Raw genomic sequence first — 16123 nt, 5'->3', positions numbered from 1 at the left:
GAAGTATTATAGGGAGAGGATGGAGGTCAGAGTGACCAAGGGCAGGTGGTGGATTGCAAACATTCAGGTGAGAGGGAACGTGGGACCAAAGCAGTGATAGCAGTGGACAGAGATGGGGAAAAGAAACATTTCAAAGATTTGACTAGGGCAATGAGGGAGGGGTGCCAAATCTATTCTACGGTTTTGAAAGGCTCTGTGGCAGTCTCGAAGATGATCACAGATCCGTGGCACGCCTCCCACTGACAGCTGGGGTACAATTCCTGCCCCTGTGGCTCAGGAGCTGTTCTTAGTGACTCACTTGTAACTAAAAGGTGAAGAAGCAACACTGCACAGCCTCTGGGGCGAGATCAGAAGGCACTGCCTCTGCCTTGCTGGGCGCAATGTGTGCTCTGAGCCACCTGCAGACACCAGATTCACCACTGGGGCTGAGCCTGACCTCTGAGTCAGCCTAACCAGGCACAGGTGTGAGTAAAACAAACCGGAACACGATTCCAGCCTTGATGAATTGTAACAGCAAATGACTCGTGGAAGGATAAAACATAAAAAAAAAAAAAAAAGATTATTTGGTCTTCTAATCTGATACTCGTTAGCATCAGAAGTTTTTATCTCATTAATTACTCAGTTGAACAGGTGGATAAGCAGAACAGTCATAAAGTAGAGGTTAGAAATTTGCTCCAAAGCATTTATATCCCTCCCCCAAATTTGCACCCTTTATCACCATCAATATCATGTGTAAGACAGCAGCAGTTAGGTGTCCAAGGCATTTAGAGGTGTACCCTGGGCCTCTAGCAGGCTCTATCAATACATATTTGAAACAAAAATTCACTTTGAATAACAGCAGAATGATTTTCCAATAGTTATGCAATTCTGCTATTTTTTCCCCTATAGTCTCATCTGTAAGAAAAAGACAAGAGTACTGAAGAGTATAAAAAAACTGACATGTACCGAAAATTTATGAAATTTATCTTAGTCCAATGCCCAGACCCCAATAACCCCAAACACAAGGTTGGCAGATCTATATGATAGGGAATTTTTATTGTAAAAGGCAAACTGAAGTATACTGAACATTTTGCTCCTATATGCCTAATAATATTTTTTTGTGTCTTTGTTGAATTATAAGTCATAAGCAAAATAAAATTCCATGATTTTAAGTGTCCAGCTCAATGAGCTCTGATCAATGTATAGTCTGGTGGCAGTACCCCAGTCAATACCCCAATATACAGAGTATCCGCATCAGTTCAAAACATTCTTTTGCTCCCTTTCAGAGTGAATTCCCCTACCCAGCCCCTGGCAATCACTGACATGCTTCCCCTCGGTAAGAGTTTTGACTTTTCTAGGTTTCCATATCATGCGGTCATACAGTGAGTGTGTTCTTTTGTGTCTGGTTCCTTTTACTTAGCATAACCATTTTCTGGTATTCACCCACGTTGCTGCATTTATCAGTAGACGTTTCCTGTCATTGTTGAGTAGTATTTTAACATAAGGATATCTTATCCATTTACCTGCTGGGCATTTGTGTTATTTCCAAATGGCTACTGAGAATAAACCTGCCATGAAAACTCAAGTACAAAACCTACATTTTTCTTGGCTAAAATACTCAGGAATGAGGAATTATGGTTTTAGTACTAAGAAATATTCATCTTTCCTAAATCAACTATCAAAAATGAAAAATACAAACCTTCCTTAGTCATACTTCATAACAAAACTTATCAGCATAGTTGCGGGAAGAGAACTGAAGAAGTCAACATCTTCAAGCTCTAAGAGTCACACACAACCATACATTCAACATATTCCAAAATAATGCTTAATAACGTGTAGGAAGATGCCATTCCTTATAAACTACAATATATTATGAATAAAATACATTCATTTTATTTTTTGAACAAAGAAGTCTCAGAAACTCTGCTGTGATTTTCTCTTAGGAGCAAAGGTAAGACTTGCAGAATCTCTAATTTTGAAAGAGGGTCATTTCAATTAGTCCATCTTCTAAGAAATATGTTTATAAAATGCCTACATGCTTCTTACATTAGTTAAGTCTGCTCTAATCATAGAAGGAAAATGTTTCTCACTTCCTAAATGAGAAACATTCCCTAAATTCGCAACATCCCCCGATCGTTCTTAGTCTAAACCTCTGTATAGAAGTGTCTGGAATAGAAGCGTGCAAATATCAGAATTCAAGGATATAAGTTTTCACGCTGAAAAGTGCGTAGACTTTCAACATCGACAAAAATCAAAACTGCCACTTAGATATTTCTTGTTTAAATAACAGTGATGTCACTTTACAGTTAACTGTAGGTAATCACTGAATTGTAACACATGCAGAGATTAAGAAAATTTCCAGTGTTTCTAAACATCTATCATTATAAAAATGAGTATTTTACCAAATTATGGTCTCTAAAGGTATAAAGATTATGATCTAAGAAACTTCAGCAATGACAAAGTAAAAATTTTTACCTTCATTTCCAGCAGCTTTCTAAACAGCACTCTAAATCTTATTGAATTAATGAAAATAAAATTTACCCCAAAACAGATTTTTGTGGCAGAAACTAAATCTTAATACATGAAGTAAAAGTAACATGAGAAGTTTCCTGAAACAAATTATAATAGATCCTCTTAACCAATTCTTGGAAATACAATGTCGTTGTTTGTAAACTTGTCATATAAAATGATTTTAAAGTACAAATGAGTTTTTACATCAACCAGTTGACAAGCTGCCACCTCACCACCCATCACCAACACCATTTGGTGGAAGCTTCCGGTGCTTAAAACACATTTCACCACCTGTCAAGGAGGCAGACTCCAGGGTAGAGAAAGAAGACTGGAGCTCTAAGACACAGGTAACTAAGTGCCACACCACGGGGGTGGTGTCGGCCAGTGGATCAGGAGGTGCACTGATGTCCCCCGGGCCCCGGGAAGGCTGCTCTGTCTGCATCAAGGCACCCAGTCCCTCGGGTGGCGCAAAACTTCCAGAATTTCAGCTTCTTTGGAGTTCTCTGAGGGTGAATGCATGTACTCCCATCTGTGGAGGTTCAAAACAGAAGCAAAAACATGTAATAACAATAAAAAATAAATAAACAACATACACACCTCTTTATCTAAACTAAATAAAATTCTAAGGGTAATAAAAAGTCCTATAACTGTTTGTCTCCACTAAGCTTTCAAAAAATATTTGCTGCTAAAGAAATAAAGTTTCTTAATATAATTCCTGGAGCGAAGTCTAGCTAATATTAATGTTCCAGAGCCAAAACACACTTTTACTACAATCTAGGGTTTTGTAAAGTATAGAACCTCAGATGATCCATGGGCAAACTTTTTTTTTAGCTTAGTACTTTTTCTTTTATTTTAATGTGTTCATTTCTATTTATGACAAAAATGTTGGTTTGTCTTTAATTTTCTCTCTGAAAATATGAGTATAAAATTTAAGTAAATAATATGTCAGATTATATACAAATATATAAACAATGGTGAAAAAGGCTAAACTGTAGTATGAACTCTGGTAAATGGAGAAGGCAATGGCACCCTACTCCGGTGTTCTTGCCTGGAGAATCCCGGGGGCGGGGGAGCCTGGTGGGCTGCCGTCTATGGGGTCACACAGAGTCGGACATGACTGAAGTGACTTAGCAGCAGCAGCAAACACTGGTTTAGACAGGGGGCTGGCAAACTTTGGGCTTCACTGATGGCAGGAGACACAGGTTCAATCCCTGGATCGGGAAGATCCCCTGAAGAAGGGAATGGCAACCTACTCCAGTATTCATGCCTGGGAAATCCCATGGATAGAGGAGCCTGGCAGGCTAGTCTATGGGGTCGCAAAGAGTCGGACATGACTTAGCAACTAAAACTACTAGCAAACTTTCCCTGTAAAGGTTGAATAATAAATATCTTGGGCACTTGGGGTCACATACATATTGCAGGCTGTTGCCTATTCCTTTTTTGCCTGTGATTTTCTTATAAAGACAGGAAAGTCAAAACCAATGAAGTCTTTAGGAAAAAAATTTGTAGTTATCAATGTTCATGCTATGTAGGGGTCAGAGGACTGGGGGGCGGTGAGGAATAACTATCTTTCTCATGAGTTATTCTTACCGGGCAGTGAGAGGTAAAGACATCAAGATGCTTTCGATCCTGGATCCCGGAGTGAAGAGGCCAAACTTTGTACCCCGATCGTACAGCAGGTTAAATTCTACATACCTGAGATGAAGACATCAAATACGATTAAGAGCTGGTGAGTATAGTCTTATAATTAGTCCATAATAAATACTTCATGGGGGGAGATGGGTTGGGGGTGTGTGTGGGGGTTGGTGGGCATCTTCCCACCACCCCCACCCCATCAGCTGTAACTGGCACAGGAAACACCAGTCTCATCAGCTGACTTTTCTCCATCCAGACAGGCATAAAGAAAAGGGTATTCTATCCAGCAAACAAGAGGATATAGATTCAGCCCCAGCACAGAGCAGTTACAAAACAATAAGGTTATGTTTTCCAATAAATAAACAGGATGAACACAAAGCTTAGAATCTGAAGCCACAAAAACAATTAAGAAAAGCAAATGGCACCCTTTATCAGGATAGAGCAGCTCTCTCTGGGGCTCCCATTGAGTCTGAGATGTTTGAGTCAAAGACTTCATTCCACTGCTAATAACTCACATGAACTAAGACAGTGTAAAGTTCTTGTAACTGAAAAGCCAAGAACAGTTAACAGAACTCTATCTATAGTTACTAACATATCCCAGATATTTCCTTTCCTTAAAGTAGTTAAGCAGTCATACAATTCTGTCTTGCTGCAGATTGATGACAAAAGTCATAATGAAAAGTAGTAGTGATTTGAGTTGCAGTGCTTAGCTTTTTTTTCTTAGAAAAATATCCTTAACATCAACTAAAACCTGGTTCAGGATATAAGTCTGCCATTAACAGACACAGAGTCATATCTAAACTCCGCCTAGCTTAAAAATCTGTGATTTCCTTTAACATCAAAAGATTCTTTACAAAAGGGTCTTTTCTCTCCAACTTCTTGGAGATACTTCAAAAAGATCATTTCTACTAGCCAAAAAATGACTCATAAAGCTGAAAATTTCAATAAACAGTTCTCCCTTCAAATCATTTCTCAACTCCTTCAAAAACTACTCTCTTGGTCCAAACTTCCCTCAGATATTATTATCATTAATGCACTGATTACTATAATTTAATCACAACTAAAAAAAAAAAAACAAAAACATATTCTCTAGATTCCAACAGTGCTTCAATTTTTAGAAAGCACGCTTCACTGTGGAAACTTGCCAATGGCTCTGAGAAAATTTAAATAAGTTACATTCATGGACCCCTTTCTACTTCTCATCATTTATCACCGATTAAGTTTTGTGCACTAATAACTAATACCTCCTTTAGTCTGTTTCAAAAGATAACTGAAGTCAATCTTCTTAACTTCTTCCTAAGACCACAGGAAAAAAACATCAGTCTCTCAACTTCCTTTCACACCCCTGATGTTATCTTTCTGAAATGTGATATTTAAGGCATGGCTGTGATTCTCTATTTGTACTGACGTCTTGTTCAGAGACCCCTGTAAAGAGCTCCCAAATGAGCCTCTTGTGCTCATGAGCGAATCCTTGTGCTGCTTAAGTGAACAATGTTCCTTCTTGTGTAGCCTGACTTTCACCAGGTTTTGCTTAGATCTGATCTTTCTGATCCTTTCCACACATTTATCCTCTCCGAGATATCTGTAAACTATGAACCTCAGCCATTCCCTTTAATATAACTGATATCTACCTTGATATCTATCCTGTTTCCCTGTCCCAAAATACAACAAAATAAGTTACAGATGTTTAGTTTCTCTGAAAAAGAAACTAGAAAAGCACCTCCCAAGACTAGAGGTTCAAGGTCTGGGGAGAGAACAGAAGTGAGGGTAGGCATGTGTGTTCAATCGTGTCTGACTCTTTGAGACCCTGTGGACTGTAGCCTGCCAGACTTCTCTGTCCATGGGATTTCCCAGACAAGAATAATGGAGTGGGTTTCCATTTCCTCCTCCAGGGGATCTTCCCGACCTAGGGATCCAACCCGAGTCTCCTGCATTGGCAGGCAGGTTCATTACCAGAGTACCACCACAAGACTAAATGAGATTGCCAAAAGAGAGGCTGTCAAGTCAAAAGATAAGCAGCCTGACCACCACAGGGGAAACTTGTATTTGGGGCAACAGAAAGTGGGGAAAAGTAATACAGATAATGGGTTATGAACGCCATGTAAGAAAGTGACGTCAGGGCTCATAACCACAAAGAGCTGGGGTTATCTTAAGTCCCAGAGTTGACTGCCATTTTAAGGCCCAGAGATAAGGACAGAAGAAGGGGCCTCTCTGAAAGTACTGTCACCTACCACACCACAGAAAATTAAACTAACACCCCACACTTCCGCCAAGTTCAAAAAACACGACATGCAATGATATACACAAATGGAACTCTCAAAATATGCTGTCAATTAGTAACAAGAATAAAACAAACAGAATAAGACATTATTCCTATGTCCAAAAAGTTTTAAAGGCTTCACCTTCTGAGTAGTCACAAACCCTGCTGGCTTTGCATAAGAAATTTCACGTAAAATGAGAACACTGCACTTTCCACAGAGTTTGGTTTATTTGTGTATTAATTGTTTCTCTTTTTTTTGTTCTTTTGTTTTACTTTTGTTTTAATTTTTTCCAGAGTTTTAATTTACCCTCTTAGGATGGTCTTCCCCACTACTGTGAACATCTCTGCCCAGCATGGGCCCGGGGCATAGGATAAATGTCAAGAGAAAGGGAAGGAGGAGTAAGGGTGTATTTGGGAAATGATAGGACCAAAAAACACACCTGTCCTTAAAAAAAAATGTCCCTGTTTAATAAATGTCTGACAAGAACACAATCAATTCTCATTTTCCCAAGTTTTATACACAGGGAGTAGGCAGGCACAGGCAGTTCTAAGAAAGTGTAAACAAAAAACATTTATCTTTAGACTTGGAACAGTATCTAAGCGAACGTTTTCAGGGCAGTAGCCTTATCTCCTTAAGTTTCCAAAGCTTCATATGCCCAAGACAGAATTAATATAAATGAGAAAATCCATTTTTGTAGGCAGGGACCAGTAGAACACACGCGATTTCAGACGGTAATGAGAAACCACTGTGAGCTGGAAGAGGGGCTCATCCGCAGCAGATTCACAGTCACACCCCAGCTGAAGATGCCCCCATGCGGGTCATCCAACTAGCTCACCAACTCAGTGCACAAAGCAGGGCAGCCAAAGTGAGTGTCATGGCTGGCGACACTACCTGCTTAACCAGCCACATGGAAGAAGGTTTGCAAGTTTTGAAGGCACAATGACCTGGTTCCACATCTGGGATCTCTGATTTACCAGCTGTGTAAACTTGGGCAAGGGACTTACTTCGCTGAGACTAAGTTTTATCATCTGTAAAATGATGATAGTTATGCCAATTCCACAGGTTTGTGATGAAAAATTAGAGGCAAACTGCCTAACGTACTGGCCAGCACATATGAACAGTTCCATAACAAACAAGTATCATTACAGTTCCCTAACTAACAATTTCTGAAACAATCATTTTCGTTATAATGACTTCCATGAAAACCTGAAGTTAAAGAAAAAAAGGTATGATTCAGAATTTACAAAGCAGCGAAAACATTAAATGATTCTCCTACCTTGGCAGAAGGTTGGAAGGTATTGCTCAAAGAAAAACTAAAAGAAATCAGCTGAATTAAATTCAACAAGTACTTACTATAAGCCTAATATGAGTCTCTAATGTACAGACAGATTAAACAAACTTTGCTCTTTTTATACTATTTCACAGTGTTTTTTAAATTCACTTTGTTATTTATCTAGTTATGAAAAGAAATCAGGGTGAGTATTAACACAGCTCTGACAAAGTACTGGCCAAGATGACCATCACCCACTGTTATTACTGTTGCTCCACTCCACCCTCCCATTCCCACCTCTTATGACATGAGATGGTTCATGCTCCTGTGGCTCACTCACCGTCCTCTTCGGAGCTGCTGCCACAGCTTCTCCTGGGGAGTGAAGGAGTCATTACAGTGCTTCTTCACAAGCGGGACGTAAGAAGGGATGATCGCCTGGGTACAGCTCTGCACAAAGCGAAACACCTCCTCCTTGGACGGAGAGTCGAGGTCATCAAAAAAGATACCCCCGATACCCCTCCGCTCCCCACGATGGGCTATAAAAAAGTAATCGTCACACCTGGAAAACACAGCAGGACCACAGAAGGAAAAAGAGACATACGTGAAATCAGTGTGAGCATTTCAGCTTACAGCACCATCCCTGACTAATGCCAGCACAGTGCCCTTTCTTTTTGTGCACATCGAAAATGAAACTAGAGTTTTAGACAGATTTCCTGCAGTTATTGCCAATGTAGAAAATGCTTACACTTTTACCTACAAATCAAGTCGGCAAGTGAATACATGTCTATCTAACGTGGCGTTGTAAGACCTTTACTAAAAAGAAAAACAAAGAGTCCACTCTTAATAGTAGTATTTCTTAAAATAAATGATGCTGCTGCTCTCGGAAGCATTGCTGCTTTTGCAGGAGGCAGGAACCCTCCACCAACAATGACACCAACCAAGTCCATGACCAGGGGCTAACTCCTAAGCTCTCTGAATCAGTTCTTATTCACCAAAGGAAGGTACAGTAAATTACCTCTAAGGTCTCTCTCAGCAATAAAACGTGATGACTCTACAGTATGCATGACTCAGGGGAGGGTTGCTGGAAGGAAACGTTCAGAGAGCAAAAGTCCTCAGAATGTTAAAGGCTGCACTTGTGAGCCAGCGCACGAGACTATCAATTTGTTCTACAGTCTTCCCCATCTGGGCCCGCTAGAGCAGATTTCCTAAGTCACTTCCTAACTGCTAAATCTGTGGTACAGCTGACTTCGTGGAAATAGTTGACTTCTTTCCATTATCTCGATACAATAAGGGTTTGTAAACAGGAAAAATTGTACAAACAAAAACTGAAAACTACTGAAAAGGTGATCGTGAAAATAGCCTTAATAGTTTAAAATTTTAAAAAAGGTAGGGGGGCAGGGGCAGAAGATACAAATCCCTAGAACTGATGCAATGGTATAATTCATCTTGACTGCAACTTCTTGACTTTTTTTTCACACATACATTTTATTAACAGAGTTAAAGAACAGCCGGAGCAAGGCTGTAAAGCCAGCTTTAATGAAATCATATTAATTTCACATCTCTCTTCATGGGATTATGAAATTAAGAGATTTAACTAAATACACTAAAAACTTTTTAACTAGCCTGTATCTGAGATATTTTCTTAATACGACTCAGATAAAGTTCTTCAGTAACAGGGATAAAAGGAAACCAAAAAAAAAAAAAAAAAGAGAGAGAGAATATCCCATCCTCCTGCTGGAAGGAAGCTAATATGTAACAAAAAAACAATTCTTACACCTCTGTGTCCACAGCTGTGCAGTGTTCAGTGGTAATGTCAAATCAAAAAGAGGTTATGTAAATGTCTTATCTTTTCTGAGGATTTTAAAACTGAACTCCATATTCTTACATAAATAACAGCAAGATTCTACAAATGTTAGCACTAAACACAAAGCAAAAACAGCCCACCCAAAGCCCTTTCTGTTCCTTCTCTTTCTAGAATGGCATTTAGCTCCAAGCAGTGATGAGTACTTTATTCTTATTCCAGATAACTTATGCAGAGATTCCATTTCAGGTCTATCAAACACCCTGGGTAACTCTTTTCTTTACCATTAGAGTTTCTGTCAGAGTTTCCAACCCCAATGTTCTCCTTGTCCCAAATCTCCAGTACATTTGCACCTCTCCTAATAGTTCTCCAACTCTTCCTATGCTGTAACACATTTCTATGGCAACAACGAGATGATAATCCTCATGTGGGGTGAGAATTTAATACAGTAAGTCCCTTACATATGAACCTTCAAGTTGCAAACTTTCAAACATTCTACAGTTGTGCATGCCCAATCTTCTAAGTTAGTTCCCATGTCTGGTGTACATGCATGCATCCTCTGCAAGTACATGTGCTTCTGTGCACTTTACAGTCCAGCACTACAGTATCCTTATTTCAAGCCCAGGATGCTCAGAAGCAAGCACCATGCTGTACTTTTCAAGTTACTGTACTGTAAGATTAAAAATGTTTTCTTTATTTCCTGTCTGTGTTTGTCTATTTATGTATTATTTGTGTGAAAAACATTATAAATCTATTCCAGTACAATACTATATGACCGATTGTATTACCTGGGTACCTAGGCTAACTTTGTTGGACTTATGAACAAATCGGATTTATGAACGCACTCTTGGAATGGAACTTGTTTATTCGTAGGGGACTTACTGCATCCCAACTTAGGATTAAAAAGTCTCTGATTCTCAGGCATAGATCACCTTTCAAGTTTATATACTAATCATCTGGTTTAACATTAAAACCATGTAAAACCGGTATCTCACTTCTGCTGGGCAAAGAAAACAGTTCAACCTTCATAAGCTGCAAAAGGTATGTAGTGACACAGTAGTGCCTTCAGGAGCTATAGAAGGAATGGTAAACATGCAGGGATCATGAGAAGTTCAATAACTTTACCTACCACTTTTTAAATCTGGGATAGAGATCTGGACCGTGCTGGTCACATGCCTCCTTGAGAGTCCTGTGAAAATGGACCGCATCCTCTTGGTTCAAGTATGTTGGGGTAAGGTCACATCCACCACCAAACCACCACAGGGTGTTACCTACCAAATCAAGACACATGATTCAAGTCGATGCTGCTCTAAAGGAAAGTTAGGCACGCTGCTTTAAATGCCATCACCTGCAGAGGCAGGCACAGCAGCGGCACGCACTGCTCAGGAGCCTGGGCAGGGGAATAGCCCAACTAACGGCACACACAGGCTGGAACTATATTTACATCATGAGGCATGATCAGCTGTACCCCATCTTAAAGCCACTGATGCACTGGGGACTGGCAAAGCTACATATGTGGAAAATAATTCCCAAAAGCAAGTTCTCAATGGCAACTTAACATTGCACGTGAGGTTTCCCTTTGTTTGTAATAAATTAGTATTTGCAAAGAACCCTATGTGCACTTTTAGTTCAGGTGCATTACACCATTCTTTGCGTTGGAGGAAATACGGGGACATCAGAGTCCAGCCAACACCGCTTTCACTTTTCATGTCTAGTGTATATAATCCACTGCACTTGCCAAGGAGTAAGCCTTCACGTGCCTCCTGAAACAATTAAGACTGTACTTAATTTTTCTTGACTTTAGGTGTTATGCCTAATAACCTGTTTTAAAATACTCATTTTGCACAATAATACTTTTCACAGCTTGAGACTCTTACCGTCAGCTTCTTCCACCTCAAAGTATCTGTAGTTGAAATGGATAGTAGGAGCATGAGGATTCTTGGGGTGAATGACAGAGCTCACGCCCATGGCAGAAAATGGCAATTTACCTGGAAAGGAATACAGAGAACTGCACTTGAACACCTGGCTTGATACAAATTAACTCCAACATGGTTTCTGAATCAATTTTCAAAGGTTGCTTTTCAATTTATCTCTTAAAACATAATTTAAAAAAAAAAAATTGTGAGGAATCCCCAGGTGGTACAGAGCTTAGGACTTCTCGCTCTGACTGCCAAAAGCCTGCAGTTCAATCCCTGGTCAGGGAACTAAGATCCCACATACCTCAAGGTCAAAAAACGAACAGACAGACAACTGTTAACACTTTAGCACATGTGCCTATGTGCAAATGTGTGTGTGTATACACCTACATATGTTTGTGTGTATGCTTAGTTGCTCAGTCATGTGCGACTCTTTGCGACCCCATGGACTGTTGCCTGCAAGGTTCCTCTGTCAATGGAATTCCTCAAGCAAGAATACTGGAGTGAGTTGTCATTAAAAAAAACTGTAAACAGGCTCATCTGGTATATGCAACTGAATGGAATTTTACAGAATCAATGTTACTTTTACAAATAAAACTTATGGAGAGAAAAGGTTTGCAGAAACTATTAAAGGCTGCCGAGATTATCTGCATATTAAAAAGCAGAGACATTACTTTGTCAACAAAGGCTTGTCTCATCAAGGCTATAGTTTTTCCAGTAGTCATATATGAATGTGAGAGTTGGACTATAAAGAAAGCTGAGCACCAAAGAATTGATGCTTTTGAACTGTGGTGTTGGAGAAGACTCTTAAGAGTCCCTTGGACTGCAAGGAGATCCAACCAGTCCATCATAAAGGAGACCAGTCCTGAGTGTTCACTGGAAGGACTGATGTTGAAGATGAAACTCCAGTACTTTGACAACCTAATGCAAAGAGCTGACTTATTTGCAAAGACCCTGATACTAGGAAAGATTGAAGGCAGGAGGAGAAGGGGACGACAGAGGATGAGATGGTTAGATGGCATCACCGACTCAATGGAGATGAGTTTCAGTAGACTCTGGGAGTTGGTGATGGACAGGGAGGCCTGGTGTGCTGTGGTCTACAGGGTCGTGAAGAGCGGGACACGACTCAGCAACTGAATTGAACTGAGATTGTCTGATTTACCATCTTTTGTCTTCAGTAGTTTTCCTCTGCTTCTCATTTGTTTTGCTGCTTCCTCAGAAAGATTTCCATGAACAACAGAAATGCTAACCCCAGCCTTTTCAAAAACATGCCCGTCTTGAAGTACACAGCTGATGCCACCACCTCCTGTGAACAGAAATGTAAAATGAGGAGAGAATGTAAGGGTATGTACAAAGCTGAAAACTACTGCTGCAAGAAGATGGTGGGATTGGAGTTATTTTCCTTCTCTACTTTCCAAATCTTCCATAATATCAGTATATTTATAACTGTTAAGTACAATGAAATTAGATAACCAGCTTAGCATTACAATATTTTCTATTGACTATAAGCAAATATTTTAACTCTTCACATCACCATTTCTTCTATGTCATTGTTTGTTGTTGTTTAGTTGCTAAGTCCTGTCTGACTCTTTGCAACCCCATGGACTGTAGCCCGCCAGGCTTCTCTGTTCATGGGATTTTCCAGGCAAGAATACTGGAGTGGGTTGCCATTTCCTTTTCTAGGGGATTTTCCCAGCCCAGGCTTGGAACCCATATCTCCTGCATTAGCAGGTAGATTCTTTACCATTGAGCCACCTAGGAAGCCTCTACATCCTTACATCATCCTCTAAAATAAATTACTGAAATAGTTTCCCTTCAAATAAGACCATTCAGAACGGCATCTATTTGTTACGATATGTGAGAAAACTAAGATTAAAAACTGGAATGAATATATTTGAACTTGGCTCAGACAGTAAAAGCGTCTGCCTACAATGCAGGAGACCTGGGTTCAAGCCCTGGATCAGGAAGATCCCCTGGAGAAGGAAATGGCAACCCATTCCAGTACTCTTGCCTGGAAAATTCCATGGACTGAGGAGCCTGGTAGGCTACAGTCCATGGGGTCACAAAGAGTCGGACACAAATGAGCGATTTCAGTCTCACTTTCAAGAGTTCCATATTGTTTCAATTGGTTTTCTCTCAGTGTGCTGTTTGCCTTTTAATTTTGTTTACAGGTAATTAAAAAACAGTAGATATTTGAATGCTTAAGGGATTCGGAGGCTTAAACTGAGTGAGATACACATTAACATTTAGGTATATGACCTTTAAGGCTTCTCAGGTAGTGCTAGTGGTAAAGAATCCGCTTGCCAATGCAGCAAACGTAAGAGAAGCGGGTTCGATCCCTTTGTGGGGAAGATCTCCTGGAGAAGGAAATGGCAATCCATTCCAATATTCTTGCCGGGAGAATTCCTTGGACAGAGGAGTCTGGAGGGCTACAGTCCCTAGGGTTGCAAAGAGTCAATATGAGCTTTACTCCCAGTAGCTGGTATGTTTGTTTTTTTAGGACACTAGAATTAATTGTTTTCTGAAGCTTCATGTTTGGCTTATTTCTAAGAATTTTTAGAGCTGGATGGGATCCAGTACAACCCTTATGTATTTCAAACGGGAAAAATTAGGCCCGGAAAGCAAAACACTGACTCCAGAAACACACAACTAGCAAATGGCCCAAACAATTTGTCTCAGTGCCTTCTAAGCATCAAACAGTATCTGCAGCAGTTCATATATATTCATGTTGTGGTGTTGGAGAAGACTCTTGAGAGTCCCTTGGACTGCAAGGAGATCCAACCAGTCCATTCTGAAGGGGATCAGCCCTGGGATTTCTTTGGAAGGAATGATGCAAAGGCTGATACTCCAGTACTTTGGCCACCCCATGTGAAGAGTTGACTCCCTGGAAAAGACTCTGATGCTGGGAGGGACTGGGGGCAGGAGGAGAAGGGGACGCCAGAGGATGAGATGGCTGGATGGCATCACTGACTCGATGGACGTGAGTCTGAGTGAACTCCAGGAGTTGGTGATGGACAGGGAGGCCTGGAGTGCTGCAATTCACAGGGTCGTAAAAAGTCGGACACAACTGAGCGACTGAACTGAACTGAACCCTCATATAAAATTTCATTTCATAGATGAGGAAACAGAGGCACAAAAAGTAACTTTGGAAGGTCACACAGCCAGTCCAGGTTGTCTCCTGAATCAACAGTCTTCACTTAAAAACATTACAAGATAGAGAATTCCCTGGCAGTCCAGTGGTTAGGACTCTGAACCGTCGTAACTGCTGAAGGCCAAGGTTCAGTCCCTGGTCAGGGAACTAAGGTCCCACAAGCCAGGAGGCAAGGCCAGGAAAAAAAAAAAAGAAGGCTTTTTAAAAAAAGCTACAAGATGGAAAACATTAAGAAAACCAGACTTAGTTTCATTTAAAACAAATGTGTCAATATCACAATCCAGAACCAGCTGATAAGAAGTTGCTGTAGTATTTCCAGGTAAGAAGGATCAAAAATCCTTTAAGTTTATGACCAAGATATAAGGTTTCACCGTATAGGTAATAACATGAATATATGAGTCTATAAGAGCTGGGTCTTAATACTTAAGTATTTTGCCAACTGAGGTAAACACTCTTCCAGCAGGAAATATGATGGGTGCACTTGGCTGAACTGCTAGCCATTTCTTGCGAAACCTGGGCAAAAGACACAGTGACACAACACCCTCAGCAGGAGTCGTCTAGCTGACAGTAAGGAAGAGACTTTCTCTTTCCATCTCCAGAGAAGGAGAATGGGTAAACGGAAATGGAGAGACAAATCTATGCTCAATTACAGCCTTGCGCATCCTTGCCTGTGGGTTAAAACTGACCTTAAGACTTCTTTGAAAAGTGCCATATAAAATTGCAAAGATTTTTGAAATGTCCACTACTAGAGTGACAGCAGGTTTGGAAGCCGAGGGCTGATGACCCTGTCAGTGTCAACCGTTTTAAAGGTGAACCTTTTAACCTGGCAGCCGCTGTGTAGGTACCACTTCTCTACTCCCGTTCCTTATTCTGAGTCATTTTCTCCCCGCAAACTAAAACCCGACCTCTCTTCCCCATCTCCACCTCCCGCTAGGGGCCGACCTCCTCACCTTCCTTCCTCTCCCACCGGTCCACAGAGAAGCGGGCGCCCCCGTCCACCTGTGCCAGCGCCTGGCACACCTGGGCCTGGGTCTCCAGTATCAGCAGCTCCATCTTGGTCTTCATGTCGTCCGGCCTCCTCCGCAGCTCGCGCAGGTCGGTCACCGGCGGGGCCATGAAGCAGCGGCAGCGGCGGGCCAGCTCATCGTCCTCCTCCTCGGGCCTGCCGGGCGATGCGCTCTGCGCCCCGGAGCTCTTGCGCACCATCTCCGCCCGCTCCACGTGCCCGAAGGCGGCGGCGGCCAGTCCCACCAGCCCCGCCAGCCCCGCGGCTAGCCGAGTCCTCCGCCGGGAGCCGCCTCCCACCGGGGGGCCGTACCCCAGCCCGCGGCTTTGCTCGCGGCAAACGGTACCAGGACGGCGGCACAGGCGTCCGGCTGCGCAGCGCGGGGCCCAAGCGCGCAGCTCCCCGTAGGCGCGCAGCTCCCCGCACGCGCCCCGCACCGCGCGCCAGCAGGGACCCGCGCTCAGCCAGCGCAGATGCACGGCCATGCTCTCGCGCTGTCTCCCCGAGCAGTGCCCGCCTCCCGCAGGCCGGCCCCTGAGTCCCCCGAAATCCCCGGGGCCAAGTGGCGCCGGTACTGGGAACCTTTCCTGGAA

At 41.8% G+C, this 16123-nt stretch overlaps 1 protein-coding gene across 1 annotated transcript; it reads right to left on the bottom strand.

The window, feature by feature from the left end:
- Positions 1-1016: 1016 nt before the first annotated feature.
- On the bottom strand, positions 1017-16123 carry CPOX (coproporphyrinogen oxidase). The gene is made up of 7 exons (XM_040226211.1): positions 15475-16123; positions 12536-12679; positions 11335-11445; positions 10587-10728; positions 7997-8215; positions 4081-4185; positions 1017-3019 (listed from the first exon to the last, which is right to left on the bottom strand). The coding sequence occupies exons 1-7, from the start codon at positions 16013-16015 to the stop codon at positions 2932-2934; spliced, it is 1350 nt and encodes a 449-aa protein (XP_040082145.1). The 5' UTR covers positions 16016-16123; the 3' UTR covers positions 1017-2931.

The sequence above is a fragment of the Oryx dammah genome, unplaced genomic scaffold (assembly GCF_014754425.2).
Source record: "Oryx dammah isolate SB20612 unplaced genomic scaffold, SCBI_Odam_1.1 HiC_scaffold_2, whole genome shotgun sequence".
Taxonomy (NCBI): Eukaryota; Metazoa; Chordata; class Mammalia; order Artiodactyla; family Bovidae; genus Oryx; species Oryx dammah.
Note: the sequence above shows the minus strand (reverse complement) of the source record. Positions and strands in the feature narration are given on the sequence as shown.